Raw genomic sequence first — 17,113 nt, 5'->3', positions numbered from 1 at the left:
CAACCAAAACCTACAGCACAACAAACCGCACAAACTTCACTACATTGCAACAACAAAACAAAAACACACATAGCCTTGCACAACAGTACACAACGACTACCGGCGCAAACACCCCAGGCCCAGCCAACGGACCCACCGGGCTGAGGCCGCCAACAGCACATCACTGCTCTCTTGCATTTTTCCTCTTCCTCCCACTAACTCAACCCCCCTCTCCCTTTTCAGAGCCGCCAAGGGACCACTACGGTGGTGATAGTGCACGGTACAAATGTCCTTTAACATTAACATTAACATGAGGTCTTATACATATTTTTATATGTGCTTTACATGTGTCAATAGCTGGCTTGTGAGTAGCCGGTTGATTTCTGTGCAGACAATTTTCTATTCATCCAATTTATCTGGTTGACATGCACAAAACTCTGTGGCACTGCGAGGTACATTAAATCAGTGGCAAGCGAGGGTTACCCTTCTTCCAGGGTGGGTAATTTTCTTTCTCCCGCGATTCCTTCCAATATGCCCTTTGTATTTCAATTAATTTAAGCTCTCTAGTTCTTAAAACAGCTCTGCACTTAACAAGAAAATATCACTGGCTCACTGGTAAGGCTGAGAGAAACGTAACTAAGCGTCCGGGTCTACATGCATCTTCTATCGATAACATAGGTAACGTGCTCTTTTATTTCTGCTAATCGATTTACTGGTGGTTTTTCACGTGCACTACTGATAATCTGCTGTGGTAGTGGCGTTGTGGTCCGAGTGTGATTCCCGCGACTCTGGACGAAGTATTGAACTGTGTTAGACATCCATGGTTCAGACAGCCCGGAGGTATTACCAGATCCTGTGTCTATTTTCTGAGGCCAGTTTGCACATGGCAAGATTGGTTTGGGTTTGATTTCTGGGCTGGGAAAATTTCCATCTGAGGTCACTTAAAGAACTGTTCCCAATACATTACGAGACAATTGCACCAGGCACTCATTTATTTTTTTATTACATTGGAATTAGATTCAATTACTTACTATAACACACAGTTTTAAAAGCTGACACACATTGGTGTATTCATTTACAGATATATACTCAAACACTGTTGAAAAATAGGAATCTACGTTTTACTGCCTACAATCCATGTCATGTCCTGAAGAGGCTGGGCCAAATTCTTACGAGAATTAGGACCCCTGATGCCGAAACTAAAGTCCTTGAGTTGACTTCCCTGTTCCCTTCCTTTTTTTGTGATTTGTGTTATGGCATCCTGCTATCTTTAAGTGGATACGTACTTTATTGTCTGCTACAATGCGCTGCCCGTAAGTAAATTGGGCATTCCAGCATTGGTGTATATTTTTAGGGGTTATGTACGTGTCAGTTTGTAGAGGTCATTAATTTATCTCTTAGGCACTTTGTTCAACGTTTTGATGTAATCATTTTGTATATCAATCTTGGAACTAAGTTACTTTTCTGTTTGCCAGTTTTGTTGCACATTTGTTCGTCTCTTTATTACTAAACATACCATATACCCTTGTGTTATGTAAAGGTTTTTTCTTCATTTTTATCTTGGTATTATGCATGTCATGGTTTTCCTCAACATATTTGTTCGCTAGGGGGCCTTTTTTCCCTTGCTTCACCCCACTCAAAACAAAGGCAACATCGTGTACTACATCACCATAGCCTTACCAACCCTCCAATACAAAATATCCCTACCTCTCAACTGGTCATTAGCCTCCATGTCACCCCAAACAACAACACTCAACCTAAGCATATCAGGCAGATGTCTCATTCTTTCAAGGACTTCACTTTAGAACCATTTACAGGAGGTTTGATTAACCTTCACGCCACATTGTCAAGAACCAACAACAAGGACTGAGACGCCCCAGAAGTTGCCCTCAGCAACACCCTGATGTCAAACGTGAACATATAAGCCCCAGAAAAATAACAGACCATCTGACTGAACCCATCTGTCTGCGGCCTAGTGTGTGCAGGAAACCAACATCAGCAAACGATTCACCCGGAAGAAAGATACAACCTGGTGCAAGTTCAAAACTGCACCAGACCGAACCCTATCAAAAGAGCCATGGACTTTCTGCAAACACATGCTCACCACTGCAAAAGCCTCCTAATGCCAGAGCAACCACAGCTAAAGGAAATATTGAAGAAAGCCTCTCTTCAAAGGAGTCAACGCATCAACCTCCAATACCACATACCATCGAGAATTCCACAGCCATCAACAACTTCTTTGTTGACAAGATCAGCAAGATACGCCAAAACATTGATGCTGATGCCATAGCAGATAACGCTCACTAGAGTCTTAGGGGCGCCTGTTATTGAGGCACCATGGGTCGATTCAGTTTGCGGTCTTTACCACGTAAGTGACTCATGTTATTGATTTCATTATTAGAAAAAGGCAGAGGAAATGGCATGCTGCAAATTAATGTATAGCTGCCACGAGCCCAGATGCATGAGCTTTTTGTAGAGACGAACCTGAGAGAGTGAGTGAGGAGTAACAGGTTGGGAGGTAGTTAACAAAATAAAGCATGGAATACATCTAGGCCGCCTATGCGTTTCTGTATAGATTATTTGTCTGCCCTTTGGTCCCTACTAATGAAACCAGTTGGGAGATGTGCATATCAATTTTCTGGTTGAAATATTGAATAAGGATATCGACTGATGGTAGTACTTCAAAGGTGACACAATTCTTTACATTCATGCTTGGAGATGTGTTTTGGGCTGTAATAGGCAATCTACTGTACAGGCACATAAGGGAAGGGTGTAATGGACTGCTAGGTCATGGGGAAAGGAGATAGCAATGAGCGTAGACCACAGGACCATGCTGGGCATCCATAACAACTTTATTACCACAGCACAGCCAGGACAAATCACATGGAGATGAGAGATGGGCACGTTCGCACAAGCATCCGTTCCCAGTCCATATTGTGCATGTGCAAGTCCCCAGTGGGAATGCCTGGGAGATGATAGCGGGGAAGAGTCTGACTGACGCAATCAGATTCTCTCGTCTACATCCAGTCTCTCGGGGATTCAGTAGTGGGTGCATTTATTTCTTCTTGCCAAAGCGTTGTGGCACAGCCATGCTCCAGAACTGTGGCGTCATGGAATCCCATCCTCGGGACTGGATGCGTCCATCACTAGCCAGGCCTCCTCGGGTCTCCCGGCCAAACCTAGGGTGGAAAAAGAGGAGCAGAAGACATGTGATGAAAAGGATAGAATGTTTGGATGTCCAGAGGCATAGGTTCAGACACACCAAGCACAGGCTTTAGAACAGAGGGATGGACCATTGCAGTACACCATTAGTAACTAACAATGCTATTCAGAGGAGACTCCTCAATTATGGGGCGCAAAGCATTGCTCTATAAGGTCCAGGAGCAAAGACAGCTATGGGCCAATGTTTCTACAGTGAATAAGGACTTAATAATATCATTGCACAAAGATGCCATGACTTTAAAGTTCCACTTCAGCCCCTTAGATTTCACTCTGCATGGGAGTGTGGGAGGGTCATGGAGAACCCTTTACAAGAACTATGTGATGCATCTGTTCTTTTATCTACATCAAGCAATAATCAGCTAAAGGATCCGCCTGCAGTGGATGTGTTCATCGCCAGGTGAATGCTTCTACCATCTCCGTTATATGGGAGTACTGCCGAAACTTGGGACAGTCCCATTAACGATCAGATATTCTAAAAATATGAATTTAAAATGACAAACACACGCTAACAAAATTATACCAATTTAACACCCTTAAGTTAAGATCTTTCGTTCTTAGAGGAGTTCAACGTTTGCAAAGTTGGATAGCCGTCAACCAAATTCGATAAAGTGCCAATAATTATCAAGATTATTCTATGGAACCAAAGTACGTACGGAGCGATGAAATCCATGTTTGTTTTGACTCGTGGTGTAGCAGTATAGTATAAAGAGTTTTTTGGGTTCAAAGCCCAGTCAGGCCTCAAATTGTTTTGACATGTGTGATCAAATATTGTGTGCTTCGGTGGACCTACTTTAAGTGCCCAGTTCCAATACGGGGTCTGATTCTTACACATGGCAGCTTGCAAGGGACCCCTCCATTATCAGATGGTATCTGTGATGCTTTACGCAGTGGGAGTGATAAACATTGTGCCGGGGTAAGGGACAAGACATCTTGGGTGTTACTGCAAGAAGCTGTTGAAACGAAATTAAAGGTTCTGGTCAATTTTGGGGCCCGATAGTTCTGAAGTTCTGATGTTAAATAGAAGGGACCTGGTCAAGCAAAAGACTGCAAACGGATCTAGATGGAAAATATAGTACGAGGAATTACATGCTAGAGTTGCAAGGATGGGCTTAAGTATTAACGCTTGTCCTTGTGGTAGAGTGTTCCCAGCATTTAGCAGAGTGGCAAAGGGGTTCAGGGCAGCAACTAGAGAGTAGGAATCCTACACAGGCACCTTACCCAGATGGGCTCACATTATTCACGTTTAAGGCGAATCCACGCAGGTGGGGGATTCTTGAATGTATTGACTTTTTGGAGGTCATTGCCTCCTTAGCGATATCAGTCGGTTCTATATAGTTCCTTTGTACAAAAAGAGCCCGAGACGCGCTGCTAGTTCATTGAGACATTGCTTTCCTAGGTGCCCCGTAAGAAACATGATGTAGATTACAAATGAGGGTTCCAGAGGACTGGGCCGAGAACGTATACTTAGTATAAATAGAACAGATTCGATTTAGGGTAGCAAAGTGAACCTGGGTCTGCTCTAGATTAAACTCCTTTACATGGGAATTTCCTCTCCCTCTCCCGCCCTCTTGCGTGCCATCATAAAGGGCTGTCCCTGAAAACATGGGACATTGTGAGGCTCATTCGAGCTGATTAATGCAGCTCATGAAAAAAACACCAATAATGACCTTTGGAAAAGGCTACTATTGACCCCATTGTGTGAATGTCTGATTTTCCAGCTTTCTTCACCTGGCATTGGTAACAGATTTCCAGCTGCTCTGTTAAACTTAGACTAGAAGGTTTTCTGGTCTCTATTCCGGTTTAGCTACAATGTGAGTTGAAAGTTCTGCAGGGTTACTATAGGCAAAACCTTTCAATCGTCACTACAAGAGTCTGGTAGTTGCCAACAAGGTCAGAAATCAGGTTTTTTGGAAATGTGTTCTGCTTGGGTCAGTGCCCTCTGCGGGAAGTCACAGTATTTATAATGTGTAAGTGTACTCCATGTCAGGGTATGCGTCACATGTCCTGCCTCTGCATGCTGATAAAATCGCCCAAGTGGACGCACTTCCAACCAGTTTGACCGAGTACAGGCGTACAATCAAATTTTGAAGCTTTACAAATTCTGATGCGCTTGAACACTTTAGAGGTCTAGATAGGGGTGTCTTTTTAGTTTTGACTATGGTGTATATGCCAAAATGATTGCCTTTGAGTACAGCTAGGAGAGAGGTGGGATATGAGAGGGGACACCCAGTTTATGGGGTGGCGTTTGATTATTTACCCACCCATTGACCGCCCATGGCCATGCTAATCCCTATGACCATTCTCGCCCATTTGCCGATCCTCCCAACCCCAAACACAATCTCGTGGGATCTGTTTGAGCTGACAGTAAGTACTAAACAGTAACTTCAAACTTTGTGCCAAAATCACCTGCCAGTGTTACTTCAAAACAGTCTTCTGAGGATTCACGGCTTAATTGGAGCTGTAAATGTGCTACTGATGTAATCAACATTTTTTATCAGAGTGTCTGTGATGCTGGAAATGCATTGGAGGGACAGGGCCTCCCTGTCCTTGTCCTGTAGTCCTTTGTCATTTGTGTTCTGTATTGTTTTCTGCCCAGGAGTCCATGTGGGACTTCTGTCAGTGCAGCTCTTCCTATTTTTCGTTTGGTGTACAGACCCATGGGATACCCTTATGGCACCCATGGGTGGGGGTACAACCCTGTGGCCCTAGTGTATGTTTTTGGGCACCTGTGTGTGGCCCACAGAGCAGCTGGTGGCAGCTCCATGCTGAATTTGACGGGTGCTCTGAGTATCCTCCATGTTGGGAGGCCCAGGCCCTGCCATTGGAATCAGTTGATTCCTGATAGGAAACAAGAGGGCCCCTGTGGCCTCTTGCTTTCTATTGCCTGTTACCTTGTTTTCTCAAAGTCCTGGGAAGCCCAGACTCTGTCCCTTCCCCCTGACTGGCTGTTGGGTGGAAGTTCCAAATATGGTATTGTAGTGAAGTCTAGGCCAGACTGGCTGGAGCCTTCCCAGTGACTTTATGTTGTGCGTACACCCTGTGGGTGGGACCTGGGTGAGTGGAGTGTGTGCCAAATATGCACTAATTGTTGTGAATGTCTGGTTTCTAGTATGAAACACAATGACTGAGACAGCCCTGCCCGAAACTGGTATGAATGCAGTGTGTAGTGTTGAATGGCTGAGTACTTGTCCCAATACACATTCCTTGTTGTGTGTGTCTGAGGGGTTGGAGAATGGCCTGAATGCACTGTATGCCTGATTGGTTGATTGACTGCTGAATACCCTCATAAGTGATTGGTTGCCTGAGTGTGACCCAGCAGAATGAATGGGAGATCAACAGTATATCTGGGGGCCTCTCACTGTTAGAAATCGTTCAGAAGCTGAAGGCGAAACTGGTGCTTGATCTCGAAGCCAAGCCCGAAGAAGAAGGTTGACTGCTGTTACCTTCACCGCAATCTGAAAGCCGCCGTGATGTCGAGACTGATCCAAGAGAGGACCTGGTTAGGGGCCCTCTTCCCGGGCTCCTAGGAACCATCGATCACGGCTACCCTTCGCCGAAGCTCCCTGGAAGTCAGACCATCGACAGGCTGCCGACCGGAGATGGGGACCACCAAGGAAAACGAAGATAAGCACTGGACATTCCGTCCACCGTCGTCGACCAGGGTTCGCAGGTTTGTTATAACCGCTGGAGGCCCGTCGAAGCCGTGTTGCCCAGAAGCGGGGACTGCTTGATGCCGTGCCATCGACACTGCATTGATTAAGACATTTGATTCCTGGACACGCTCATCCGCACTGCCAACCGCCTTATCCCACCGGAAAAGGCCAGGGCGTTGACGCGCCGAGGAGCATCCGCCGATGGGTTTCCCGCCACCCAAAGACTGTAGAGACGCCGAACGACTCAATGCGCTGGCTTGGCCACAGTTGTTCACCAACTCTTTGCGGTCCTGAACTATCGACATCGAGGTGCTCCGCACGCCTCTTACTTGCAGGACGTCTTTGACTCATCGTCGATGAGCACCGCCAGGACCGAAGCTGCTGCCTCAACGCCGCTGAACTTCTATCGAGGTTTCTCGACGCCGAGTTCACTTTCTTCAAGGCCCATCGACGATCCATGCCTCCTGCTTTAAAGGGAGTCACTCAAGAAGGATCCCTCAACGCCTCCTTAAAAGGGACTCTGCTATTCCAGGTACATTGGGGTGGTAGAAACATTTTAGAAGGGAATAAGACTCATTGAACAATATATGGACTAGGCTTGTAGTATATCTTTATTTTACAGGTTGCCCAGGTGGGGGGGGTATCTCGCCACAGAACTGTGTCTAGTGGTAGGGGCCAGTATTCTGCCAAGTGTTCTAACCGACTGCTTTCCTCTTATGTATATTGTTGATTGCCTTTATTAATAGATTTGTGTGACATTTGACCAGAGTACAGTTGATGCACTTTAATGAAATCTGATAATGATTGTGGACTGCTTAGAACTGTATACATTTGCCATTGCAGATTAACTGAGCACAAAGTGAGTTATTGTGATTGTGTGTTTAACTTTGAACCTCAATTATATAAAGACTGTGTTTTAACTAATACAGTGTGTGGACATTCCTTTGTGGGTGCTTGGGGACTAAACTGTACTTAAGAACTAGCCTGCATCACCTCCTGAGAAGCTAGGCCTCGATTGCTTGTCCATTGCTACCATAATAGAGAATCTTGGCTGGGGTTCTCTGTGCCTCTTCTCTAGTATATAGAGAGCAGGAGTACAGACACCCCCTCCAGTCTTTACAGTGTGCCTTCAGCCACTTGATTTATAAGCAGTATGTGTGTCCCCTTGCACATAAGGTCTATTATTTTTTTTAAAAAACATTGGCAAAGCTAACAGTGTTGCCTTGTGTATAGGTATTAGATGGGCAATTGCCATGCGCTGCTATCATATGGCCAGATATTCGCACCATTTTTCAGCAGCTAGCATTAATGGGCACTTAGGACAGTGCCTGGCAAATCCCTATCCCGTGCACACGAGCCAACACTGTTGGCATTGCCAATGCTTGCCTCCTAAAAGCTACGGCCGTGTGACAATTTGGTTAGACCGTCGACGCTCGGGCACGCAGTGTTTCAAGGACGATTACCTGATACGGATAAATGAACTTATTTCTTTCCTTTTAGGTCTTGTGATGTTTTCGTAGATTTCATGTAAAGATAAAATGGTGTGTACTGTTTAATGCATTATCTTTTGGGGCCTTGTGATAATGGTGCCACAGGGCGCGTGCTTCACATGCCCTTTGCTCTCCCACCTCCTTCCGCACCCTGCACATAATGCAAAACGTGACATTCCGTGGCCTTTGGCCCTGGTGGCACCACAGGAAGCAGACCACGCCAGCTCCTCTGAATGCACAAGACCAGTGAGCCGGAACCCGAGCGCTTCCTTTGCACGAGTCTTTCAAAAAACCAAATGGAACCGGGGCCCATTGAAACTTGAAAGCCATTGCTGTCTAGCTAGCCCGTGCTAAGTAAGACACAGCTGCCTAAAGTAGGGCCCAAGACGGGCGGGGCACGTAGTGTATATGCTTGGGCATGTCTCTTTGTCTGTTGACGTACCTTTGGGGCTGGAAGAGGAAGGATGGGCTGCGGGCTGGCCTCTGAGAGGAGTGAAGTAGGGACCGCATCAGGGTGTTCAAGAGGCGCTCCTCAGACTGCGGCCTGAAGCCGTGGTCCTCTCCATCCTGCTGGAAATAGGAACATCACAAAGACACACACAAGGTAAGCCCGAATATAATTTACGTCCCACTTACACACAAAAAACACAGACATGGACACAATTTCTGTCTACCAAACAATAAGACCGGCTACATTCTATAACGCAGAGAACATGACTGGCTGTATAACATTCCTGTAGCAAATGGAACATATTCCTGAACTGCAATCAACAGAGAGTGGCAGTCAATATTTCTCAGACATGCCTGCATTATCCATTCAGCAGACACTAGACCAAGCCTGGTTTTAACTTTGCATTCTGGGACTTGCAGCCATGGATGGTCCCTTTATGAACCCAGGACAGCAAGTCCCAGAATGCAAAGCTAAAACCAGGCTTGGCTAGTGTCTTCCGAATGGAAAAGATCATGTTGGCATGACTTGAAATCCGCTGCTGCAAAAAGGAAAGGACCAGGAAACAAGCCTTCTCTGCTCTCTCCCCAAGAACCTCATCCTCGCCAGCATCAGACTTGTCCCCACGCTCCTACAATTCAGAAAAGAACCCACCTCTTCAAGGAGTCTCTCCTCCTCAACACCTAGACCATCACGTTGCCCCATCCGCTACCTGCCTCACTAGACACCGCCCGCCCCACTCCTCCCTGCAACCCTGTACAGCTGTACCCCTTTGTCTCCTAGTCCCGCTGTATATCTGTTCTGCTGTTACTTCTGAAAAGCGCTCTGTTATGCATCTGTACGGTTGTATACCTCTGTATAGCGCTCCGTTGCTTCTCGAAGCTAGGTCCGCGCTCAATAAATACCATAATAATACCATAATAATAACGTATGTTGTTCCTGAATTCAACAAAGCAGCGTTGAGGATAATTCTTGCATTCTCCAAAATAGAGAATTCCAGGAAATAGGTCTGGACAGCCATCCTACATCTTTGAAAACAGGGCTGGGCAGCATTCTTACATCCTACAAAAGACACTGGAGTAGCATCTCTGTATGCCAGGCAACAGGGATTGGGGGGACGGGAATACGCCACAGGAAACAGGGCTGGGTAGTTTTCCTGCACCAGGGCAGCGCAGTAAAGAGGGCCTGGACATATTGTGGTGCCACAGTAAGCGGCTGTGCTGCAGAAAGCTTAAAGCCTTCACTTGGTGAGTGCTTGAAGATCAATTGATGTATTTGTCTCGGGTTCTTATGCAGCACTCGGGCCCTTTCTCAGATGCTTTGGAGCGCTTTGCAGGGCAGACCGAAGCATTGTGACCAGGTTTTGGGAAAACAATGGCACAGAGCAGACAAGTTCTTCAATGCCTCCTGTGGCTGTGGCAGTGGTGTGCAGCTAAGGGAGGGGGTCAGGTCAGACAGGGGTGCAGAGTGCACGATTCTAGTTACTAGGGCTGCTCGGAGTTGTAGGCCAAAACATCTGGGAGGCAGCATGTTGCCCGCCAATGTTCTAAAGGCTGATGTTGCAGAGATCAACCACAAACTGCTCGTCTTTAGCAGGAAGGATGGCTAAGCGGTTCAATGCTAACCGCTTACTTAAGGAGACTCATCGGCTAAGGCTTTATTCACTTCCTATGCACTGCCCAAACACCAGGGAAGAATGAACGCCTCTATGGAGAATCTCCCTGCAGGATCACTCATTTCCCCCATGTGGAAGGTGAAGAAAAGAGCCTTTTATGTGTCTTTGAGAGACAACCGAGGTGGTAGAACATTCAGTAGAATGAGTGATCAGAGTGTGGCAGCATCAAAGACACAGTGGGAGTGGATTTGTGAAGCTTTGGAGTACCTGTACACAAAAAGGCCACGCCAAAAGAGCATTATGGAATTGGATTGTCGGTTACCATAGAAGCTGCACATGGGGGACAATGTAGTAAGTTGCTACTTTCCTGGCCTGGCCTGTGGACTACAGCATTGCACTGAGAGGCCAAATATGAAACACAATGGTAATTGGGCTGTTGGCGGCCCTCGCTGCGAACGTCCACATCAAATGAAACGCAAACGTTGAATCATCTATAAACATAATCTTTTAAGCCTTTTATGGCTAGGAAATTTAGGGCTATGGAGCTACTCCATGTATTAATTCATAACACACGATTAATACCTGTAGTTGCATGAGGAACTTGGAAGCTGCATGAAGCCCTATTCCTAGAGTTGTGCATTTTGAAGACAAGTTTCGACATAGAACTGCTCGGCCCACCCCAATCTCTCAGTGCCAACTGCCGCCAGGCAGGTCATGAATTTGGGAGACAGAACGAGCACAAGACAGAGGGCGAGAAAAGGCAGCAGGGGGTAGAGAAAGAGCCGAGGAAGGAAAAAGGACAGATAAAATGGAGAGGAAGATAGGGAATGAGATTGAGCAGAAGAGGCGCAGGGAGGAGAAAGACAGGAATAAAAATAGGAAAGCAGTGGAGCTGGAAACTGGGACCGTCCTATTTTCATGCAGAAAATGACATCTCTGCAAAATTGAATCTGGGTATCGTGATCTGACCACTTTGCGATTCCCCTTTGCACTCACTCAGCCACACAACATCTACCCACCTGCCACCCCCCCGCCCCATACAAATCAAACACCCCCACCCCCATTCTCTCCTTACACACACCCCTCTATACTCCTCAACAATTACAACACCGCCCCACAACAAGTCCTCCTAAAAAGACAAAAACCTCACAACCACCAACACAAACCATGGTTCAACAACTCCCCCAGCTCCATCAAACAGGAAGCCAGACAAATCAAAGAGCCTGGCAAAATAGCCCACGCCTCTCCACCAAGACACCCCTCAAACACTGCCAATCCAAATACAAGATGGACATACGCAACACCAAAGCCCCCACTAACTCCAAGAACTCGGATCTGCCAACAATAACACCCAGAAACTTTTCAATGGTGCCAGGTCACTCTCCAAACTACCATCCACCTTACCATGGCAAGCCCTCTCCTCTGCCATCCCACTTCCACCCCCTACTTCCAAATCCTCCAACGCTTGTTGGTGGCTCCCTCATCACCCTCACAGCCAAAACAAAACTAGTGCACTTCCTGGATGATGCATGCCCACCTCAAGTCACAGCAAACTACATGCCTACCCTGGCTCCACACTGTCAAATCTTCATCTGCCATCTTTCACATGGTAAAATACTCTCTGCACTCAAATCTGGACAAATATCCTCCTCAAAAACCATCCCTCGACCCCATGCTCCCCGAAAAATACTGCCCCTGCACTATCCTGCCATGCCTTGCCACAATCATGGAACGCTTAGTCACAACCCAATTGTAACAACATATCACCACAAACAACCTCCTAAATCCCTTCCATTCAGGCTTTCAACCCGGCCACATCATCAAGACCGCTACACTTAACAGCCTGGATGACTTCCACAACATCACTGACAAATGACAAACAGTCTTCCTTGTATTCCTGGACTGCTCTACAGCCTTCAACATCGTTCTACACAACATCCTACCTCACAGGATGAAACTCTCTGGCACGGTCTTCAACTGATTCATCTCTTCCTTCCTCACTAATAGGACACAGTATTTCCATGCCCCCCCTCCTACTGAGCTGAACCCACCTCAATCAAGTGCAGGGTTCCACAAGGATCCTGCACATCTTCCCATCTCCTCAATCTATATGTTGAATCCCTCAGACAGACACTTGATAGCACAATGTCCATTTTCATCTTTATACGGATGACACACAAATATACTTCCAAATGTCCTCCCACTCCCAACTCCTCACCCTCAAAAGCTCTCTCCCCACCATCACATACATACATACATATAACGCTCCACACATGTCAAGTTCCTAGGCTTCCTAGCTGACCCCACCTAGCCTTCAAATTCCACATAGCTGCCGTCACTAAAACATGCAACATACAGGTACACCTCCTCTGCAAGATCAGATGCATTCTTCCCCGTGACGACTTGTGCACCACAGTGCAAGCACTAGTTATATCCAAGCTGGACTGCAGAAACACTCTTCTTGCTGGATTCCCCAAGAGCACCAACATCCCCTGCAAGCCATACAAAACACAGCAGCAAGAAGCATCCTACAAATACTCAAACACCACTCCTCCTCTCTCCCAGCTCCACTGGCTCCATGTATCTCAGAGACTTGCTATCCAAGGACTCTGCAATATATACAAAGCCATTTGTATTTGTATTTAGAATTTGTAACGCGCAACCACGCAGAACAAACTCCATTTGGGCACTTGTCGTAAAAATGGCAGTTAAAAAAGAGATATACAAAAGAGTTAGAACTGAGATAGGTCGTTGAAATAAATCGGTGTTTAATGCTTTGTGAAATGTTAGTAAAGAGATGGTATTTCTGAGCTCAAGGGACAGAATTTCACAATCGTGGTCCATTAAAAAAAACGCCTATCTCGTCTTTGAAGGTACCAGTAATCGTTTTTTATCCTCTAATCCGAGTGATCTCATTGGTTGATAAAAGGAAATCTTGTTTGCTAGATACGGCGGATCCAGTCCGTTCACTCGTTAAAGCCTTCGACCTCAAAGCCGCATCCTACCATCACAACAAACTGAAACCCATAACCCACACTGAAAACAGACAGGCCAACCAACATCTGCTGTGTGTTAAACGCTGCAAATTAACCTGCACAAGCATTCAACCAGTGGGCACCCAGAGCCTGGAAAGTCCTACTGCTCCAAATCTCTTTCCAAAAAAAGCCTCAAAACATACCTCTTTCCCTGCACCTAATCCACCTGGCCACCGCCCAGACCATTCTAGGTCCATCCTGTTCCTCCTATCCTGTCCTGAAAATATTGCAACTTATTTTTCACCTCCTCCCTTTTGCACTTTGTAAGGTGCCCCTAGACCCCTGTGGGTAGGGCCAGCACTGGACAAAAATTCAAATAAAGTACCTTGCAGGAAGATTAGACGCGACAGGGGCATAAAATCACTCCCCCCTACCTCAAATCCTACACCGTAACTCCCTTCACCTACCCCCTCCTGTACCTTCCCCACACCCTCTCCCCCCCTTGTAAATAGTTCTACTTATTGGTCTAATGACCTGTTCATGTTTGTAAATCTGCTTCTCTCACTTGTGTACCTGTTATATTGTAAAGCGCCTTGGCTTAAAGCACTATATAAATTCAATAAACATAAGAAGTGGAGGAAATGAGTGAAGGGGAATAGTGGAGAGGGAATTGGAGAAAGTAACAGATCAGGAAGGATGGGAGAGACGAATGGGCAGAGAACCAGAGGAAGTAAGAAAAAGAGAATCAGAGAGCAAGAGAGACCCATAGAGTGTGAAAGGGAGCGAGAAAGAAACAGGTGAGCTACAGATAGGCAGAGGAGAGGAAGATTGACGACAGAACATGTGAGCGAGAGAACGGCAGATGGGAGGGGTAAAAGTATAGGGTAGGGTACAACAAGAGTAAGAGCAGACAGGTGATGGCGGAATACATCAGAAAAATGGAGTACAGGAAAGTGACAGATAAGTGAAAGGCGTTTCTCCCACACAAACAAAGAGATACATCACGGGATGCAACCGCGCGCGCGGAAGATAAGCAACAGCAGAGCAAGCTTCCATCGCACAGGGAGGGGGGGGGCAGTGAGCGGTGAAGGCTTTAGTCAGTTTGATTTATGAGGAAATAGTTTTGCTAAATTGCCTTTACAAACTTAAAACATAGCAAAGGCAAAAAACACATCATAAAACGTAGCAAAGATTTTTTAAAAATAGATGTAGCGAGTCGTGTATTTAGCAGGCCAACACATTTTACAAACAGGAGCACATACTAAGTCTAAATTAATGTTCACAAACGCACCAGGCCCCGCGGCATCCTTTCGCTTAAGGTACCGCTCAGTGCAGCCTTTCTAGAGGCCCGAGCTGGCATTTTCCAACTTTTCTCTGAAGCTGGAGAGGGTTGGTGGGGGCACTGGTTCGGGTACATGATCCTCCTGACTTCCGCGTCGATTGAGAGAGGGACTCACCAGCGCCTCCAGGATGCGCTCCGTGTAGCGCTCGGGCTCCTCTTGGTACACCTCCTTGGAGTTCAGGTCGTCATCCAGACCCTGCGCCTTCCTGAGGCACCCCAGAAGGCAGACGAGCACCACTGCTGCTCGGGGGTCCATGACTGCAGCCGACCACCGTGTCTGTCAGAGAGAGGGCTCTGGGAACGGCCGCACGTCGGTCCTAGCAACTAATAATACATCGAGCGACCTACTGCTGCCGACCCCTTATATACACCTCTGTGCCCGTGGGATCGTGTGCCCGACAAGGCGCGAAGCGCGGGAGGGATAAGCTGCCCGCAGCTTATGCAATTTCCATTATGGACGGCGCGAGAGCGGAAGGGTGCCCGGGGGACCGGTGAGTGGATGGCGCTGGCTGGGCCCCCCGGAGAGCGCTGCAGCCGACGCCCGCGCATTATTGCGGGGATAAATCTACGCACACGGCGCTCTAAGCCCCTTTCGGGCCTGCCGTTTAATTGGCCGAGATCCGTCACTCGCATTCCCGGGAGGGCAGGCCCGAGGAGGGGACCGGCCACTCATTTCCCCTCAAAGAAAGAACATCCTCCCCGGCACGGCGCACCCCCCGTCTTTCACATTCGTTTCTTGCCACAGAAACTGTAAAGATGACAAATATGACTGCTACTTATTAGCTCTCATTTCCATCCTCTCCGCTGTAGAACAGCGCCACCGCTTCGCCCACCAACTCCTGATAAAAAACGACCCTTCTCATGAATGCCGCTCATCTTTCTCTAGTGTAGGCAAACCACATTCTCAAAACCCCTCTGCCCCACAAATGAAGCACTAACCTCAGACTTCCTCCAATATATATGACAATTTACCCTCCATCATTCTGCAATTTCATCATGCCTACAAACCCACCACACACGTATCAACTTAAGAAACTTCCACATACATACATGTGAAATCAAAATTCCTGAACTCCGTGAGGCCCAAGTAGCTTGGATTTTGTTCTTCTCTGTAACATCGACACGACCCCCAGACCCCACCTCAGAGCTCATCACCAGTGACATCATGGTGGGCAGAACTCTAAATGTGTCCCTGCAAGGCCTTAAGCTTGCAAGGTTGTCTGCCATGTGCATGTCAGCTCGCATAGATGGGCTCCTTTGATGGCAGCCCTTGGTGTATAATTCTACTAGAGTAAGCCCTTCTGTCTACCAGGAGTTTCCTACAGGCAGCCCGTGTGTAAATCACGTACAGGCATCCCACATCCTACTGGTCTCTCCTCCTATAGTAAGCAATACGCAAAATGTGGCATGCATGGTCATGACATCCCCTTGCTTCAGAGAGGGGACTGTAGTTGCAGAACCAGCTACGGCGCCAGGAATCTACTTTGAATCAACACCTGAGTGAAAGCTCGAGAAAGTTTGAATGTGGCAGCACTCGCTGATTGGCTGGCTGATGTTGTTTGGATGCACTCAAGCCAGATCCTGAAGAGGAATTTTGTGGAAAGTCTGCTGGAGTTCATCCTTCTAAAACCCCTTCTGACGGCAAAGTGCTGCCAGTGTTTGAGACACCAGTCTTCACCTTGACCAGGGGGAGACCCAGCACAGTACTCTCTTCCCTTAAACAGTGGAGGCAGTCGAGTTGCTAGCTCAAAGAACCTTTGCTTCCCAAGAGCCTTGCTGCAGTCTCTGCATGAGTCCTGCATGATGAGGCAGAGGCATTGCATTCACTAGGAGCAGTAATATACAGCGCCTGCATCCTGTGGCCACTAAAGAACTGGAATGCTCTTAAGTGAAGAGGGCTATCTCAGACCTGGTGCACTGTGGAGGCCTTGCCTGCATCAGTCACTGTTCTGGCCATGGTGACAGAGAGGTGAGCACATACACTGTGATCGAGAGACCTGTTAACGGACTGCACACATCCAGGAGTGTACCATACAGGAGTATACCATACAGGATGCACAGCTGCACTGCAACTTCTGAAATGAATGACATGAGTCACACAGCACGTCACCAGTGCTGGCCCTGTAAGAACTATAACCATTTGTTTAATGCGCAAAATGCACTATAAGACATTCTATATTCATTTTGTATCCTCTCTATATTCTGTAAGGGTGCAGAAGGAGGAGGCTGACACACAGCTGGTATGGTGATTGTTATAGATTTTCATTTAATATTTTGAGGGGTTTCCCTGCATCATCTAAAGTACTAACGGGTTTGTCAGAATTTCCTATTAACTTAAATAGTCCACCGTCCTGTGTCAAAACGTCCCCATCTCTGTCCTTTACACCTA

The 17,113-nt window shown here is 47.0% G+C and overlaps 1 protein-coding gene across 2 annotated transcripts; it reads right to left on the bottom strand.

Moving 5' to 3' along the window:
• Positions 1-2,812: 2,812 nt before the first annotated feature.
• Positions 2,813-15,220, bottom strand: NPFF (neuropeptide FF-amide peptide precursor). Of its 2 annotated transcripts, none has more exons than XM_069653282.1 (3): positions 14,840-15,220; positions 8,787-8,911; positions 2,813-3,158 (listed from the first exon to the last, which is right to left on the bottom strand). In XM_069653282.1, exons 1-3 carry the CDS (start codon positions 14,978-14,980, stop codon positions 3,035-3,037), a joined length of 390 nt encoding a protein of 129 aa, XP_069509383.1. In that variant the 5' UTR covers positions 14,981-15,220; the 3' UTR covers positions 2,813-3,034. The 2 variants fall into 2 exon arrangements, with proteins under 2 accessions (XP_069509383.1, XP_069509382.1); XM_069653281.1 differs by having other exon boundaries at positions 8,787-8,914; positions 14,840-15,190.
• Between the last annotated feature and the right edge of the window lie 1,893 nt (positions 15,221-17,113).

The sequence above is a fragment of the Ambystoma mexicanum genome, chromosome 3q (genome assembly GCF_040938575.1).
Source record: "Ambystoma mexicanum isolate Mex_15411 chromosome 3q, UKY_AmexF1_1, whole genome shotgun sequence".
In the NCBI taxonomy this organism is placed as follows: domain Eukaryota; kingdom Metazoa; phylum Chordata; class Amphibia; order Caudata; family Ambystomatidae; genus Ambystoma; species Ambystoma mexicanum.
The sequence above is the reverse complement of the archived record's forward strand: the minus strand, read 5'-3'. Positions and strand labels throughout refer to the sequence as shown.

Coding starts and splice junctions, on each gene's coding strand:
- NPFF (XM_069653281.1), bottom strand. CDS start 14,980: ATGGACCCCCGAGCAGCAGTGGTGCTCGTCTGCCTTCTGGGGTGCCTC. Junction 8,915..14,839: donor AGCGCATCCTGGAGGCGCTG/GTGAGTCCCTCT, acceptor TCCTATTTCCAG/CAGGATGGAGAGGACCACGG. Junction 3,159..8,786: donor TTCCTCTTCCAGCCCCAAAG/GTACGTCAACAG, acceptor TTTCCACCCTAG/GTTTGGCCGGGAGACCCGAG.